General features: G+C 38.1%; 1 protein-coding gene across 2 annotated transcripts in view; it reads right to left on the bottom strand.

Annotated features, from left to right (window-relative positions):
* Nucleotides 1–3,461: 3,461 nt before the first annotated feature.
* The window catches only part of flt1 (fms related receptor tyrosine kinase 1), a 36,538-nt gene continuing 22,289 nt past the window's right edge, over nt 3,462–17,710 (bottom strand). For both annotated transcript variants that reach the window (XM_040126565.1, XM_040126566.1), the window contains exons 12-30: nt 16,955–17,063; nt 14,505–14,813; nt 11,559–11,705; nt 11,330–11,461; nt 10,160–10,266; nt 9,006–9,141; nt 8,481–8,585; nt 8,265–8,378; nt 8,012–8,100; nt 7,446–7,554; nt 7,256–7,353; nt 7,038–7,160; nt 6,349–6,460; nt 5,985–6,084; nt 5,572–5,677; nt 5,342–5,439; nt 4,970–5,039; nt 4,681–4,772; nt 3,462–4,328 (exon numbers count right to left, since the gene is read on the bottom strand). In XM_040126565.1, the coding sequence (XP_039982499.1) occupies nt 4,163–4,328; nt 4,681–4,772; nt 4,970–5,039; nt 5,342–5,439; nt 5,572–5,677; nt 5,985–6,084; nt 6,349–6,460; nt 7,038–7,160; nt 7,256–7,353; nt 7,446–7,554; nt 8,012–8,100; nt 8,265–8,378; nt 8,481–8,585; nt 9,006–9,141; nt 10,160–10,266; nt 11,330–11,461; nt 11,559–11,705; nt 14,505–14,813; nt 16,955–17,063 (2,322 nt within the window). In that variant the 3' untranslated portion in view covers nt 3,462–4,162. The remainder of the gene's footprint in view (nt 4,329–4,680; nt 4,773–4,969; nt 5,040–5,341; nt 5,440–5,571; nt 5,678–5,984; nt 6,085–6,348; nt 6,461–7,037; nt 7,161–7,255; nt 7,354–7,445; nt 7,555–8,011; nt 8,101–8,264; nt 8,379–8,480; nt 8,586–9,005; nt 9,142–10,159; nt 10,267–11,329; nt 11,462–11,558; nt 11,706–14,504; nt 14,814–16,954; nt 17,064–17,710) is intronic.

Raw genomic sequence — 17,710 nt, 5'->3', positions numbered from 1 at the left:
CAAATATGGAAACTGTGACAAACAAATATGACATTTTTTTAGATTTGGGGATCAAAACAAGAAAAAAACCATGACGTTTTGAACTTTTTTCCTGCTTTTATTGTTTATTTCTACAGTTGGGGTTTATTTTTCTGAGGAGGATGCACTAAGATTTTAATTTTTTTGTTAATTTTTTTTATTTTTATGAATATGTGAGTGGCCTACAGGGTGTACAGAGCGCTAAAGTCACAAACGGACTTAAATACCAGAGCAGACTCACAATTAAAACAAACAAACAAACAAACAACAAAAGAAATCCAGCCTTTTATTGACTGCATCTCTCTTCTGGCTGGAGACCACACCCCTTCATTCTGACGCACTAGGAGACGGGACAAACCACTTAAGGCTTTCATTTGGACAGGAATGGCACCTATTTAATGAAATGGGCCAGCCCACCATTGCCTTGGTTATTAGTTCCCCCCCAGAAAGGACAAACCACTTGTGTGGGTGGGAAGGGTTCTTAAAACTGGAAAAGAATTGATGACATTTCTGACATTTTAGTTCAGGAGATTGTGGAATATCAGGCTCATGTGTGGGTGGGAGGGTGGACTAGCATGGACTCAGATTTGGGTTTTGGGGGGTGAAATGTGGTTTCTGTTGGTACTGAGGAAGGGGTGTCTTCTCCTGATGCGGTCTACCAAGTGTTTGTTACATATGCAGCAACCACCTTTGGTTAATGGACAGTATCATGACATGAACAGTGCAAGGATGGGCCGTTTTGATTTGGCTGTCCAGCACTTGGGTATAGCTCGTGGGTGGGGCTTCTGTTGAGGTGGAGCCACAGCTGCCTCTTTGTGGAATGTCCTTAATTTGTCCCCCACCTGCCTTCCTGCCCCCAGTGTCTCCTTTCTCTGTCTCTCTCTCTTACACTCCCCTTTTCTTCCTCCTTTTATCCCAAACTTCACTTCCCCTCAGGGGGTCTGGGGCCCTCTACATTTGAGAAAAAGTGATGACTTTTGTGATTTTTCTAGCTGGTTTTTCTCTTTGTTCAACTGTTGTGCAGGAATGCATGATGGGAAATGGGAGGGCAATTCATTTTTTGTCTCAATACAACTCTTTATTATTCTGTGGACCAATTCCAGCAGGGGTTTAGGGAAAGGATGGAGGGTGAAGGAGAATAGGAACAGGGCACCAACATTTTTTGTTTTAGTTGACTTTTTAAGATCTTGAAATACAAACGTGCTGGAGACAAAGCAGTGACGCTGGCTGTTGCACTCACTCGGGTGGCTTGGATTTCTCTCAGGATGACGAACAGCTGGAGGGGCCCAATGATTGAATGTGTTTGACTGTCATTGGCCGCCCCTGTCCAGTCAGATAGATGAGCTACAGTGGAGTGGGCGGGACGTCTTCAGATGGAGGTTTTACAAAGTTAACAGCATTGTGGAGATCAAGCTGTGAGGGATTTTCATGTTACCCTTACGCACAGGTCATATTCTGTTGGTGATTTGAATCAAATTTGTTGACTGAATGAATTTGGTGCAAACTTTACCCAAAAAAAATACAATCCAAGTTCTGTCAAACCACTGTCATTGATTCCTCTGCCTTCGTCTTGTTCTCAGTAGCTGTTGTTGAATGTGTACAAACATAAGACTGTAGAACAACAGGGTCACATGTGTGATCCACACTGTCAGATAAGAGACAAATCAAGGTGAACGGCATAATCAAGTTACAGTGTCTTGGCTGCAGTCAGTTTTATGTCAACTTTATAAAGTCGTCATGGATGTCAGTGGTCTGTTCTTGGGGGTAACAAACCTGCAGGGAGCTGGCTGTGTTAAATCATGTAATACTTCCTCTGTTTTAGTGAAATGAACAGACAAAAACACATTTGGTGAATGTGGTGCTTTAGAAAACCCTCAAGACACACACAGACACACACACACACCTTCAGACGCACAAACGTGCCCCCAACTCGGCCTGCACAATTTCAGTGCTCATATCACTATTTTCCACATCGTAACACACACGCACCCTCCAGTTAATATTAGTGATAACGTTCTTTTCCTCCCCCACATCAACACATCTACAATCATCATCTTAGTATGTTTTATGCCCCTCCTGTGTTCATTGTCTCAAATTTTGCAATATTTGTGTGTACAGCAGTATTTTAATAAAGAATACCAAAACAGATACATGAGGGATGTTGTCTCTGTTTTTGTAATTAAGAATTGTACGATTCATTTACATTTGAAATATTTCATAGCATGTTTATACAATCAGGAGAACAATACTAATGTCTACATATCAATTGGATTTTACTACATAAAAATTACATTCTTCAATGATTAATCACCTTTAAAACAGAAAATACTAGATACAATACTAGAGACTAGTACTACCACTAAGACTGCACGATTCATGAGGTTTGTTTTTGTAATAATAGAACATGGTTTCATTGTAGTTCTTGGTCACTTACTATATAGTCAGATGGCACTCGTATGAGTCTGTCACTGCCTGTTCCTATCTACTTGTCACTTTAACACTTGGGACCCCATTTAAAACTGGTATTAACATTCAATTTGTATCTTGATATTTTATCTGGAAAAAGAAACATATTTAGGCAAACTGTAAATGCAAAGGCCTCAGATATCATAATCCAGATATAGACTGCATGTTAATACCAAGTGTATATCATGTCTGCATTAAGATGGTGATGTTTAAAGAGAGGGTTAGATGCCAGTATTGTAGTAGATGTATCTGTTGGTCTTATGTTCTGTTGGGTTGTTTGTTATTTACCTTAAGTCATCTGCCGCTTATTGTTTTTGACAAATCATTTGGTCTTTAAAATGTCTGTCATACAGACTGTCATCTAAAACAAAAATCCTCACAACTGAGAAGCTGGAACAAGGATATTCTTGGTAGTTTTGCTTGAGAAATAACTTGATCGATTATCAAAATAGATGCTAATTCATTTTCTGTCAATCAACTATCAGATGAGAAAAGCATTCGGTATTTTTGTAAATGAAAATATACTGCAAATATACATTATATTAAAAATGTATATTAAATATACAGCATGAAGAAGTGTGTATTTTATGTTTTTGTCAATTCTGTATGATTTGAATATATATCAAAAGATAGTTAATGTAGAATTACAGTAAATATACACTCAGTTGGCAGTTTATTAGGATTAACCAGCTATAACTAATACAGTTCAATACAGCAGCCCTACAGTAAATCCCATATCCATGAAGATTATAATGTGTGTTTGTTTAAACTGTTTTGACATGCAGATTCAACTTAATGGTCTTATGGTCATTTTGGCGGGTTTGGTTGGATTTGCTTTTAAATGAATGCCGAGAGGAGTTTTAAATATTTTGTCTACCTCCTTTTATATTATCAGGGCACATAAATCAGCACTTTTTTTGAAACAGATTCAACAAAACAACATTATAACCTTCATGAGAGTGGATTTTATTGCAGGGCTGTTGTATTAGACTGTTTTAGTTCTAGGTGTATCCAATAAACTGGCAACTGACTGTAATTTATGTTCACAAAAAGTCAGATACATACATAAAATTTAAACAACAGAAAGGGTTTAACAAGCGACTCATCCAAGACATGACTACAGCATTAAAATAAATACAGATAGATACATTCTGTATAACACATATTATAACTCAATTGGTAATAACTTTTGTCCAGCATGTGTAGCCGTGTAAGAGGAACAGTTATTTCATACAGCTGTGTTCCTTTTCACAAAGCTCAGAGCATGAGGTACCAATATAATAAGCTCTAATAGTTTCATTCTTCATAATTGCAAGGGATAAGTACTATCAGGTAATGCTTAGCTGCTCTTGGAAAGGGTTGTGTGGAAATGCATTAAGATAATACTTGATCATTGTGAGGAAGCTTTGTCATATAACAGCATGTGAAATTGGAAACTGAGAAAAAGCTAAATGTTTTGTTTTTTATCTAAAGAAATGATTTCTTAGATTAGCTAAAGGAGGAAAAGGGAAAATTTCTGTGAAGGAGAGATGGGATTAACTATAGATATTAGAATGAGGTAGCGGATGAAAACGGCAAGTGTGAAAAAAAAAAATAAGTTCTGAGTGAGTTAAAATAATGAGCAGGAAAATACATTTACCTTGTGTAAAATTGTCAAAGAATTAGACAAAAGCAGATGCTAGAGGGAGGGGTAGAGGAAGGCAGAATTGTAGTCCGGAGGAGGTGAGCTGCCCTCGTAAGACTCCCAATCACATGGCAGGATAGATGGCTCGTAGTCACGGAGACTTGTGATGTTATTGAACAGGAAGGGCACCTGGTTGTCCTGACACTTGAAGGTGAAGAACCTTAACAAGAAAATATATAGATTGATCTTGTTTATTATGAATTAAGGGAACATACTGCATTCACTGATTGACTGATTCTTGGATGATTTATATTATGTCCCTATCATGCACCTAAAATATACATTCAACTTTTAACAAAATGTATGTATGACAAATATTTTCTTTAACAATGGGGGGCTTGATTATAAATACTTAGTGCTTTGCCTTACAGAATCAACATGTGTGCACTATTTCACAAGCAGGCTGTGCATGTAATCTTTGTATTCATCTGAAAAAATTTGAATACGTGCAAGATCTTGATTTAGGGTCTTGACTGGTTGGAGGCAAGTCAAGGGTTATCGACGGTCACCACCTGCTGAGTTTCCTGGTCTTAGTGCCGTTATTCCACGTCATTTGCTTCAGCTCCTCAGATGGTAGGACCATACCGCTGTCACTCTGCTCATCCTGAGGCAGAGATGATGCAATCATCAGAATTACTGGGATTTCCAGAAAATTCATATTAATTTGTAACTCTGTTTTTAATGAATTTTTTTTTCGTCTTTTTCCTGAAATTATTCAGACAAAGTGAGGATGCATTTTTGTCTCTTCCCCCCATGTGTGTATGGGTGTGCGTGCAAGCAGTAGTGAAGGTTTTTTCTTACATCAGGGTTGTCTGCCTCCTCCCAGGACAGTTCCTCAAAAGTCTGAAGTGTGGCCATACCCCTCATGTAACTGATTGGATTCAGATTCAAGACATAAGTTAGAAATGTCTCTACTATCTCATCCTGCTTCCTGTTGTTTCTCTATATGGTTTTAGTTACTTCACACAGCCCTCTATCATAACTTTCACATCTGCACCTGTCTTGCTCATATTTCTCCCTTTTTTATGTTTTATCCTACTATAGCACCTTTCTACCATACTTGAATACTCATATACACATACTGTACATATCATCTAGAGTCAAGGTGCCCTAGCTCAGACCTACAAGCTGTGTACTAAATCACATAATGTTTTCATTTTCTCATGTCCTTACCTGAGGTTTGTGACTGCAAGTGGGCTTTCTTTCAACGTCTCACTGCGATTTGTGTCTCCAGTCATGAAAGATCCCAGAGGAATATAATCTTTCCCATCCTGTTGAAAAGATGGAACAAAGTGGGGGACCTTATTTTGTGAGACATTTGAGTCTTTGTCTGCTGTTTAGCTTATCCATATATTGAGAAACTTTTTTTGAACAACAAATAAATCATAAGCCTGAAGCCTGACCTGCTGAACCCTTTCTTGCAGCAGGTCTCCCAGTGTCTCGACCAGGTTAGTGAAGGTGGGTCGGTCTGAGGGACTGGCCTCCCAACAGGCTAGCATCGTGCTGTAACTGTACACATACAAACACACAGGTATATTGATTAATTTTTAGTCAAAATATTAACAGTATCCCAGTCTGGTCACTACTACACAGCCTATACTTGATGACACTAAAGTTTAAACTTGGGTCCTCCTTTCACGATGATCTACAATATGTTTTTCTATGATCTATGGGTTGAATGTATGGCTGCAAAGCAGATTTTTTATGGTTTCGTAACAAAGTTGAAGAAGTTGAAGTTAAATGTTGGGCTTCCTCAACACCCTCTCTTCCTGGCTGATTTCAGTGGGTTACAGTGTTGTAAAATATTTCAACCCACATCTCAGGTGTGCTGTACTCTGGCGCTCGCATCCTTGTCCCCCCCTTCAGTCTGTGGCAGAACTCCTCATCTATTTGAAGACCAGGGTACGGGGAGGCACCTGTTGGACAAACACACACGTCAGTACATCAATATGTGAATACATCCAACCCCACATGACTAAATCCTGAACTACAGCCTGAAAAATAACCAGAGAGTTCGACAAAAAATTCTCTGACAGCCTAAAAAAGTGTAAATTAGAAGCTTCACAAAAAGAGTACTTTCTTGAAGTGCTTTTGTATCCGACTGCATTATAATTTGAGGTGTTTCAGATTTTTTGTCCACCCCCTGTATATGTTGAGAACAAGTGGGTGATGGCTTTTACCCAAAGAGAAGATCTCCCACAGCAGAATGCCGTAGGACCACACGTCACTCTGGGTGGTGAACACCTTGTCAAAGATGGACTCAGGAGACATCCACTTCAGAGGGAGGCGGGCCTGTCAGCCAATCAGAACACAGTAGCAGGGTTACAAAACAACATTCTTATGAGGAAACATTTAAAGTTTGGCTGGTTGAAAAGTTGTTATGCCACAGCTCCTTTTGAGGAAAAACGTTACATTGCTTGCTCAACAGTTCCAAAACATAGACAAAATACCAACTGTGACAAGAAGCGTAATTCCTCCAAGTTTAATTAAAACTACACTTGCATTGTGGTTTACTGTATCAGTTATAGCATTTAATTGCTTATTATATTTTGACATTATAGTTATAGTTTCTAGTATATTTTATAGTTTTTTTTGAGTATCTTTTAAGTGAGTAAGTTATTAACTATTCTGAATTATTTATTCAACCGCAGAACATACCATTTTAGAATACAAAAAATTTCAAAAAATTAAAGACTTAAATATCTCAAAACGGACATATCAAGTCAAGTTCTGTTGATTTGATAACAGTATTACAGTCAGGGCTACTGGTTGAATGTTGACAGCACCGTTCAAATCTTGTATTCAGTGGCGATCTTTATTAAGATTTAACATTTTTTATTTTGGAACTAGATTGCTCACGTGTACTCACATCTCCCTTGCGGACATAGTCGGGGTCTTTGTAGATGTCTCTGGCCAGGCCAAAGTCACAGATCTTCACCACTTTATTGTCAGACAGCAGAATGTTCCTGGCCGCCAGATCTCTGTGAATACACTGATGTAAACACAAAGAGAACACAATTAATGAAATATATGAAACACACACATATTTAGATGCATGAATGCATACTCTGCAGAGAAGTGTCAGACCTTTCGTGAGGCCAGATACTCCATTCCACGTGCCACCTGGAAGCTGAAGGAGATGAGATCCTCCAGGAATAAAGGAGAGTTGTATGCAGAATTGGGATCTAGAGGAAGAAAGAGAGCAGACACAGGGATGTAAAAAAGTATTTCTAATTTGCATAAATGTAGGAAAATGTTCACCAAGCTCCTGTCTTACCAAGGCAATTCTCTTTCTTGTCTCTGTGATCAAACTCTGTTCTAACGTTGCTCTGTCTGTCAGACACACTGCTGAACCAACTCGGCCCTCCATCCTTTCCTTCGGCCAACTAAGATTGGGAGAAATCAATTATTTGTTATCAAATATTGCATGAAAGAGAGTTCAAATTGGGACACTCAAAGGTTAGGATGGACTCAACGTGTATTCTAAGTGGTGGTTTTGGTCAGTTTGTTGCATGGTATAAGAGAGAAATTCATTCAGTTCATTTCTTTGAGGCCACAAGTTTTAGTAGTGTCTAAACCAGCGAAGAAAAAACGGAAGAAAACATCCTGCTTAAGAACTGATAACATCTTCGAACCTCAAATACATTGCAAAAGTGAGTTTTTGAGAATATGACTTTGTAATTGTGTGCAGTAGAAAGAGATGATATTGTCTTTCTCTCAAGTGCAAGAAGAAGCTGAAATTTGCTTGCTGGCCGTTGAAGGTCCTGTTTTGTGTGAAATATGGCTATCAAGACACCATCTTTAACTATATTTGGGGGCAACCGTTGAAGCTGCTGAGCTGACCCGGTTGTGCACGAACACCTCTCTCTTGCTCTTCAGGAAGGCAGAGAGGTTTCCATAGCGACAGAATTCGACAATGACCATCAGTGGTCCTGCACACACAGGAAACAACAACATATATTAGAATTATACGCGTGAAAGCATAAATGTACACATACACTGTCATGCTCACAGTATACCTAAATATGCACATAAATTAACTTGGGTGTGTATTAATAGGCATATTTAGAACACACATGAATGAGAATGCACACACCTCCCAGCTTGGTGCAGGCTCCTAGTAGATTGACTACATTCAGATGGTGTCCAATGTAGTTGAGGATCTTCAATTCAGTCATCAGCGCTTTGTGCTCACTGGCTGTAGCTCCCTCTAGTGGACAATAAGCAGAAAAGAAAAACAAGTGGCACGAATGTTCTTGCTCAGAATTGTAATTTAATTTTCTATCAGAGCACCAACAACCTGATCTTTTACCTTTGAGCATCTTAACAGCCACAGTCCTGCAGCTGGTGGCACCGTCTATACCAAACGCAGATGCCTGCATCACCTTACCAAAGGCTCCACGGCCCAGAGGTTTCCCTGTAAGAAAGAAAAGGAAAATGGTTCTGATAGGGAAAAGGGAAGTGTGTTTTTGTGTCTAATTGAGCAACGCTATTAATTACTTTTATCATCCATCCCGGATGTGAGATGCTGATAAAACAAGACTTAAGACCTCATCAAGAATCCATCTAAATGAATCCCACCCTGATGATAGGGAGAGCTGATTAGTTCCAGTAAACACAGTTTACACACCCCCTGCTGGAGTTGATTAGCTCAACAAAGACAACACAGACACAAAGTCTGATTAATGGAATGAGAGTCACTCCCAATAATAATCTGATAAGATCTATGAGAAAGTCCTTGTATCTGTTAAATACCTCCCCCTTCCAAATCCTTCCAGTTCCATATCACAGTTGAAGTCAATCATGCTAATGTTATCAATTTCTACACTTTCTATACCTAATTTGAGCCGCTCCCGAGGGAACTCCCATTGGTTGGGGTCGTATTGGAGTCTTTCACACTGCTCCTCTATTGGCCCCTCTCCTGTGTCCAGAATGATTGACAGGTACTCTGGCTTGGTGTTTGAGGTGTTGGGCTTCAGAGAAGGAAGAGAGTATTTTGTAGAATAAATAAACAGATAAACAAAATACATAAATATTTAAACAACTCTACAGTGTATAACTCTACAGTGGTTTAAATGTGGAAGTTGTTCTGGGACATCCACACTGTACGCAGTCAAATTTATAGGTACAAACCAGTATTATACTGCACCCGTAACTACAATGTGCAGATTTGTAGTTAATGGTAAGTTATTAGCATGGATAGTTTTGAAAATGCATCCTTGTTGGTGCATTTAGGTGCGTGAAGGACATTCCAACAAATCAGAGAATGTGCCAAAAAGTATTCATGAGTTATAGTGGTTTAAAAATCAATAAGAAAACATCTATGCCATAAAATGGTTCATGTGAATATTTTAGCTTCATGGCCTGAATTACTAATATTTATCAGACCTATTCCTTATATTATTTTTGATACATTTTCTAGGTTATGTTAAACCGAGTATAGATGTGACACGAGACAAATGCCAGGGTAATCTGACAATAAAGTGTAATATACCATAATATAATATAATATAATATAATATAATATAATATAATATAATATAATATAATATAATATAATATAATATAATATAATATAATATAATATAATATAATATAATATAATATAATATAATATAATATAATATAATATAATATAATATAATATAATATAATATAATATAATATAATATAATATAATATAATATAATACAATATAATATAATATAATATATGTTCTGTATCAAAACAAGTTTGAAGTTGTTTTATATTCACCTAACAACAACTTGATAACGTACTGATGACAAAAAAGAAAAAAATGCCGTAGGAAGAAAGGAAGACATGCGATGTTGGTACTGAAATCTTGCACCACCCATCATTATATAATTAGGAAAGTGGAATTCAGTTAAAAGAAAGATAACAATACTTACAAACTTACATAGAAAATCCTAAATATGTACCCTATATTTGCTTCTTCACACCAGAAAACAACTTTTTCTTGCTTCCTCTCACCTGTTTCAGTTTCCGTATGAAGAGTGTGAGCAAAAGCCAGAAGAGAGTGGCCACCACACAGGTACAAGTTAGAGTGGGAATTTCCAAAAATGAGGTTTCTGAAGTACCTGCACAAAAACACATGCATACAAATGAGCAAACACGTTTAAGCTTACTCAGCTTTAATAATTCATTAGATTGCATTTAGTTATTTAACATAAATTGGCCTGGAATGAGCTGCACAGGTCTTAGAATGTTGTTCCTTTCACACCACATAAATAATTAAGATTTATTTTATTATATTTGCAGTTTTTTATTTGATAGTTTATTCCTCAACAGACCTCTGAAATTCAAATACAGTTCTGAAATCAGCTAAAATGAAACTGAGAGATAATCAGAGAAAGAAATGACAGAGAAATACATCATGAAAACTATATATAATTTTACTTAGGTGCTTGATGTTTTTAAGTTTTTTACATGCTTCCAAATGGGGGCACTGCGTTTTCACTGTCGCACCATGATCCATTGACACTACAATCCATCCTCCTCATTAAATCCCAAGTTTATTTTTTATTTTTTTAATGGGTATATGTAGAAATGCCCAGCTAGGAGCAACGTGGAGCCTCTCTGAGATGCAGGCCGGGCCCTTGCGGAGGAAATAAAAATGGGAGACAGTTTCCTTCCTGACTGATCAGAACACAACAACACACACACTCTCTCCAGAACCAGACTGGGAAGCACGTCCACCCCTACTGCCAGGGAGCGGTGCTCAAACTGGGGGGTAGTAGAGCCACACAGGGCCTGCCTCCTCTGCCACCACCGGACGTATGAGTGAGCATCTGTGTGCGCGGGTGTGTGGGTGAGGAAAATTGAACAAAAGGGGGAGTGTGTCCCACATTGGGATTATGTTAAGACATACTTTGATCAATGTTTATGTAGAAATTGATAAACAAACATTAATCATCTTCCATTAATAGAAGTGACATGCCACACCTCAATGTTTAAATACTACATCCATAAAAACAATGTGATACACTGTACTATGTATGTACATCCAGACTATAAATCTATTTACAGAACGGAAAACAATGGACATTCAGACATACCCATATAGGGAGGTGACCCATGTCCGAGGTAAACACGGCCAATCAAAGGCCGAGATGCTTGAAAAGTTGGTTAACAGATACTTACTGTTGACCCATATGTAGGCAGAGCTCTCTGCAGATCCCCTCTCATTAGTGGCCTGGCACGTATACAGACCCTGGTCCTCCACTGTGATACGGTCAATATGGAGGGTCCCATCTTCTGGTGATATGACGATACCTTGAGGATCGTGGCAAAAAACACCATAAACCAGATTACAGCTACAATTTACATGTTTATGATCTTATCTTTTATAAAAAAAAATTGCATTCTTTACCTGACCCTTGCGACAGAGCATGTTCATCTTTGTACCATGTGATGGTAGGGTGTGGGACGCCTTGAGATGGACAGCTAAGGGTCACTGAGCTGCTAACGTTGACAGTACAATCTGTCAAATTCTTACGCAGCACTGGAGGCTCCAAAACTGAAGGGATACAAACAATCACACTGTGAGTAGTATGAGTGTATATTTGTGCAATTTTTGGAAAATTACCAGAACTTTAATGTAACTGAGTACATGAACTCAAGAAGCTTAAATAAGTACATTTATGAGGTGCTTTGCTTTATGTATTTCCATTTCATGCTATATTTCATACTTTTTACTCATATAAAATTTTTTGACAGCTATATTCCAACATTAAAATGCTGTTTAAACATGAGTGTATAAACCTAAAGGTTTGATACTAAACAGTTGCTTATATACACATCCAGCAGATATAGAGCAACGTTAATATTCATTTGGAGTCCTGTTTCTGGTCACCTGGTGAATTTAGGTCCAATATTAACTCTCCTTTTGGTTTTTGGCCTCCACATCCACAAAAACGTGGGAGAAATATCTCTCTCTAGCTGCTAAATGTTCTTCTTTGTTCACCAGGTAGTAGCTAACTTTACCTGTCTGAAAATTGGTCTTGGACAGGTTGCATACAATGGGTTTTAAGAACTTTTTCACTGTAACAGCAAATGACATTTTGCTGCTAATACATCTGTACTTTAACCAAAATAAAACTCTGAAATGATGACTTTACTTATAACAGAGTATATGTTACATTGTGGTATTTCCACTTTTTTTTTTTTTTCAAGTAAAAGATTTAAACTGGATAAACTAGGATCAGTCTTTGCAGTTGTCTCAGTAAGGTTCTAGTTATTTATAGACTAAAAGACATTTTTGATGACGTGAAATCAGTGCTATTCTTTCCTGGACCAGTGCCACATTTGCACAAGAATTCTGTGCTGGTAGTTACACATTTCTGTATAACAGTGGCCTTGGGCTCAACCTGTGGGTCAGATGAAATTTGGGCTCTGAAAAAGTAAACAGTGCAAACCCATTTCTAAAAAGCAACAACAATGTTGTATTTCATCATGTGGACAGTCGCTGGCTCATGAGAGCACACAATGAGTTGTAGTTTTTTAATTTCCCTCTCATGCATTATAATTACACTACAGTTCTCATACACTATAATTAGATCAGATGACTCCTCATTCCCTTCAGCTCTCTAACCCCATGTTTTAATTTTTCTTCTACTCTCCCTCTTTTCCTCTCTTTCGAGCTCCCCTATTTGTCTCTTTCTGGTCACCCTGTCTCTAGTGATTCCTTTGTGGGGGTCCCAAGGGAGGAAGTTGTCGTGTTGAGCCCTGATTGTATATAGAACAGCAGTAAAAGACATGAAGAAAAGTCACTTAACCAAGGCGACTGATTGTTGTTTCCCCTATCTTCCTCCTGGACAACAATTGATGATTGTCTGTGGGGGCTGGGGCCTGACAATGTCTGATTGGCTGATTGTTCCTCCGGCCTTGTGTAGGGGCCTGTAAATGTGGCATTGTGGGAAGTGCCATTGTGTGCTCTTCCTCTAGACAAGAGCTCATTCCCACGTGAAAGAGGTGCCGAGCTGGAGTGCAAGAGCAAAAGCAGGGTGGGGCCCCAGGAAGCTGAGGGGACCAAATTCCCAAGCAGCAAGACCTCTGTGAGAGAGTGTGGGTGTTTGTTTGTTTCTTTGTATGTATGTGCAACGTATGTGCACAGAAACATGAAGAGGCTGGATATGGTACAAAGAGGATATGGTGGGTTTAATGTAGAAAATTGTAAGTAATTAACAATAGATATTAGAAATCTAGAAAACAGGAAGTAAACTGTGTGAATGTGCATGCGCACAGCTACATATTCGGGGGCCTTGACAACAAATCACTTGGAGCCCCCAGACAATAAATAATGCTAACCTGTGGCATCTTTGAGGGCTCCTGTTGAGCACAGGGTCCCTAAAGGCCATAAAGATGTGAAATTATGAGCAATTAAATACCTAACTGTGAAATTTAAATAGCACGGAATTTATTGCAGTGAAATATTTATACCATTTATTTAAATTTATGTGTGGTTTGAATTCCCCTCTAAACCTTATCTCAATTTTTTAAAATAGTTTTCACTTTGTTAGACAGAAAATTCAAAACAACTTTATTTAAGTTGCTCTAATTAAATTGGTCAGATCTAAATATTCCAGTCAAAAAATCAAGGTACTAAAATTGGATTTGTGAAATTCAGATGCCAAAATTCATGTTGAAGAATTCAATCTTGAACATCCAGGACTCTAAGGATTGTTCTGTTCAGATCTCTGTCCTATAAGGTTAAGTTCTGCAAGTCAAATGATCTGACACTTTAATTTTCTATCTAAATTTGTGAACTTTAGTAAATAATTTTTTTTTAGACTACAAATTGTAATTCAGGTTTTAAAAGTAAAACACTTCAGTGGTAGTTCAGTGGTGTTTAAATTTAAACATTAAATTTTCAGTAGTGGTTAAATGATAGTTAGATATTCACTCCCTTATAAACGTCAAATAATAATGTTCCCTCTTTGCTTCTATAGTTACTTTTTTATTTATTGTTTTATTGTTATTTGTTGTGTTATTTTTCTGTGTTGTTGCTCTTGTGTTTGTTACTTTCTATATGCTTTAATTGTTAAGCACTTTGTAACTTTGGTTACTTTTATTATATAAATAAATCTTTATGCACTTACTCATATTTTTTTAGCATTATCTAAAAAGTGATCAGAAAAAAAAAACACTCATTGTGTGCAGACAAGCTAAAAACACAGTCCAAAAATAATTGATATAAATGAGATGATTACCTGATGTGTTACTTTTTATAAAAGCCATGTGTGTTCAACATTGATTATATGATTCTAGATACTGAGGATGAAGATGAAGAGGAGATCATAAAATGGAGATTACTCACTTGTGACCACCACCTGTGTGTCCAGATGTGTTTCCTGTCTGGTGACGAGGTGGCGAGCAGAGCACCTGTAGGCTCCAGAGTCTTTGGCTGTCAGGTTGCTTAGCAACATGACCAGAGAGTTGGAGAAAACCCCTGACGTGAGCTGCTGACTACTTAGGGTAGGGCTGTGAGATTGGATGTCCTCTGTGTTGTTCAGTCGTTGCCATGACAACGCTGTGTACAGGTACTTATTGGCTACACAGGTGAGATGGAGGTCCCCGCCCTCTCTTGGTTCCTCCTGCTGGCTTACACTGAAGCCTCCTGGGACATCTGAGGGGAAACACAAAAGAAATGAAGAGATGGATTGATAGGAAAGAAGATGTACGGAGCGGGACCATGACCAAAATGTAAACCTTCAGTGATCTTCTGTTTGATGAATAGGCCATCTCAGTTTCTTGACAGGTGAGTCAGGATCCTCCCTGGTGCCTGAAACATACACTTTAAGAGCCGATTCCACCAAACCTCCACTTTTGTAACCTTTGATGACAATGTTGAATGGCTATTGTGGGTAAAAGCAGCTAGTGGAATACAGTGAAAAGGCTTTTTATTTACTTTAGCTATTCGGACCTTCCCGTGGAAACGGCTCGAGAGTTTCCTGATGGCAGATAGTGTTTATCTTTCCCGAACACCCCAAGGCCTCCCGAAATAAAGTGGACCTGCCAGTCCAAGGAAGTGCGCTGCATGGGGAAGTGGAACGATAAGAGCCCTAGTTTCCTGTTTCGCTCTTGCTCACACACTTAACAGCTCAGCACAGCCTTGTGCGCAGGCACATACACACTCGTGCAGATGTTTAAAAACACATACACACAAAAAACATAACGTGTAGGCTTAGTTACAAATCTAACCCCATATCAAACACACACAAATGCAAGAATCAGTACACTATCTTGTTTTGCCAAGTAATTTAACTTACATTATTTAGTGTGTTACACCTTCAGTTTCCACATGCATCAAGATACTTCTACTGTTTTTGTTCTTCTGATGTGTCAGTTGACTTTTTTCTGCATGTTCAAAAATTTGCATTTTACAGTATTTAAAATATCCAGCTTAGTTCTTATACCTGGTGATCTGTAAAATATGTCACTTCTTTCCTCAAAAACTGATCAAAATTTGTAACCAAAAACCACTGAAGACAGTAACTGTCCATTTAAAAACGTCAAAAAAGACCCCCCCAAAAAGTGCTTAGTCTGATGTAAAAAGTTACATTTCTTCAATATAAAACTAACAGTGCAATGTAACAATGTACAGGCAGTGTATTGTGATGCACTGATGGAAGCAGCTGCTCCAGTTTGACCTCTGAGGTTTGTTACTCTGGAGTATCATACACTCTCCCAGCAGTGCACTGACCTTGCTGCAGTGTCCTGTTGTAGTCTCTGACACAGCGCCTCCTGTCTCCCTAACAGTGACATGACCTTAACACAGGTGTAAGGACTTAATTTATTCTTCTGCAAGCTGAAAAAACACTTTTCTCTATCATTTTCCCCCAGACTCTCTGTTTACTTCACATTCCTGCTCTTCTCCTGCTTCTTTAACTTTATTTTTTTTTTCCTACAGTTTTACCTTTCTTTACCTAACAGATATGGTCATTCTAAGAAAAACAATCTTCTACTGCATAAGTGTCCCATTTTCCCCTCATAGCAAATTCTACACATTTATTACATTCTCCTCACTTTTTGTCGACATTGGTGGAAGCACCTTTTCTTTTGGTAATATTGCCTATGATATAGAAAGAAAGCAGTAAGTTCAGTCTTTTATGTTCACAGTTTAACTGAGCAAAGTCAAAGATAATAGTTCTGTGCATGAGTGTGTGCTCATGTATGTATTCATGGGTGTGAAAGCAAATCACAAATGAAATATGAATTAATGACATGATGAAATGTCATAATAACATGCCATGTTAGTGCTGCTTCAGTCAATCAGACATAAAAATGTTTGGAGCAGTTCCAGGATATGTATTCAGGGAAAATATTTGTATCTGTTCTTTGCAGGAAACGCCCAATGACTGTGTTTCAGGTTGAAAAAATAGCTTATTGCATAATTTTTCCACTGAGTCAAATTTTAAAACAGATAGTCCCGACAAAACAGAAGAACTATGATTTTTTCACTATTCAATCATTATTGTGGATAAATATATGACATATTGTTTAAAAAAAAAGAAAATGCTAATAGAAAATAATATATTACACATACTTGCGGGGGTTTATAATGAGAAAGACAGAAACTAGTTATTTTAAGTAAGAGGATAGTGATGAAAGAAAGGGAGGAAGGGAAGGTTGCCCATGGACCTTAAAATAGTTTTTTTTACTGTAATTTGTTATTTAAGCTTTGAAAAAAATTCCCAGATGTCAACATAAGAAAAAACACCCATGAATTATATGTCTGAGGAGATGATTAATTTTGTGTGGGATCACCTGTAATATAGAAGTGGATGTCTAGCTGGTCTGTGCCTGCAGAGTTGGAGGCAATGCAGCGGTACACTCCAGACACAAAGGCCTCTGCCACAGTCAGGACCCCCACTGTCTGTGGAAAGTGCAAACATCCGCATGAACAAACCGGCACTTAGCACACTATGAAACACACACACACACACACACACACACACACACACACACACACACATTCATCAGGCTCGTTACATCTGCCACTGATGGCAGGAATCATATTTTCCAATGGCCCACTGAGCAGACAATAGGGGTCTCTGAGCCAGACCTCCTGCCCACTTCCAACCCAGTGGGCAGCTCTACATGCAAGGTGTCGATAAGTATTAATGTTGGTGTGCATCCATCAGTATGTGTGTGTGTGTGTGTGTGTGTGTGTGTGGGAGAGGTTAGCAAAGAAGGAGAATATGAGCAGAAATTGAGATGATCCTATGAATGAAATTGCAATATTTTCTAATCTTATTTAGCGATGGAAACTGTACATTGAACTTTCCCTGATTTCTTTTAATATGAAATGTGTAAATACGACCCTACTTCTATCCCGAATGGTGCATTTTTGTTCAGTTTTCATTAAAGAATCAGCTAATAACTGCAACTAAAATCTTTTTCCATGACAAACTGTAGTTCTTTGAGTTTATCCATTTCAGACTGCTGTTTTGGTGTCTGAAAAATCTCTTACCAACCAATCATGGCTCCCCTTTCAGTCAGTGTGCATTCCAGTGGTTCACC

This window comes from Xiphias gladius, chromosome 5 (assembly GCF_016859285.1).
Source record: "Xiphias gladius isolate SHS-SW01 ecotype Sanya breed wild chromosome 5, ASM1685928v1, whole genome shotgun sequence".
Classification (NCBI taxonomy): Eukaryota; Metazoa; Chordata; class Actinopteri; order Istiophoriformes; family Xiphiidae; genus Xiphias; species Xiphias gladius.
Note: the sequence above shows the minus strand (reverse complement) of the source record. Positions and strands in the feature narration are given on the sequence as shown.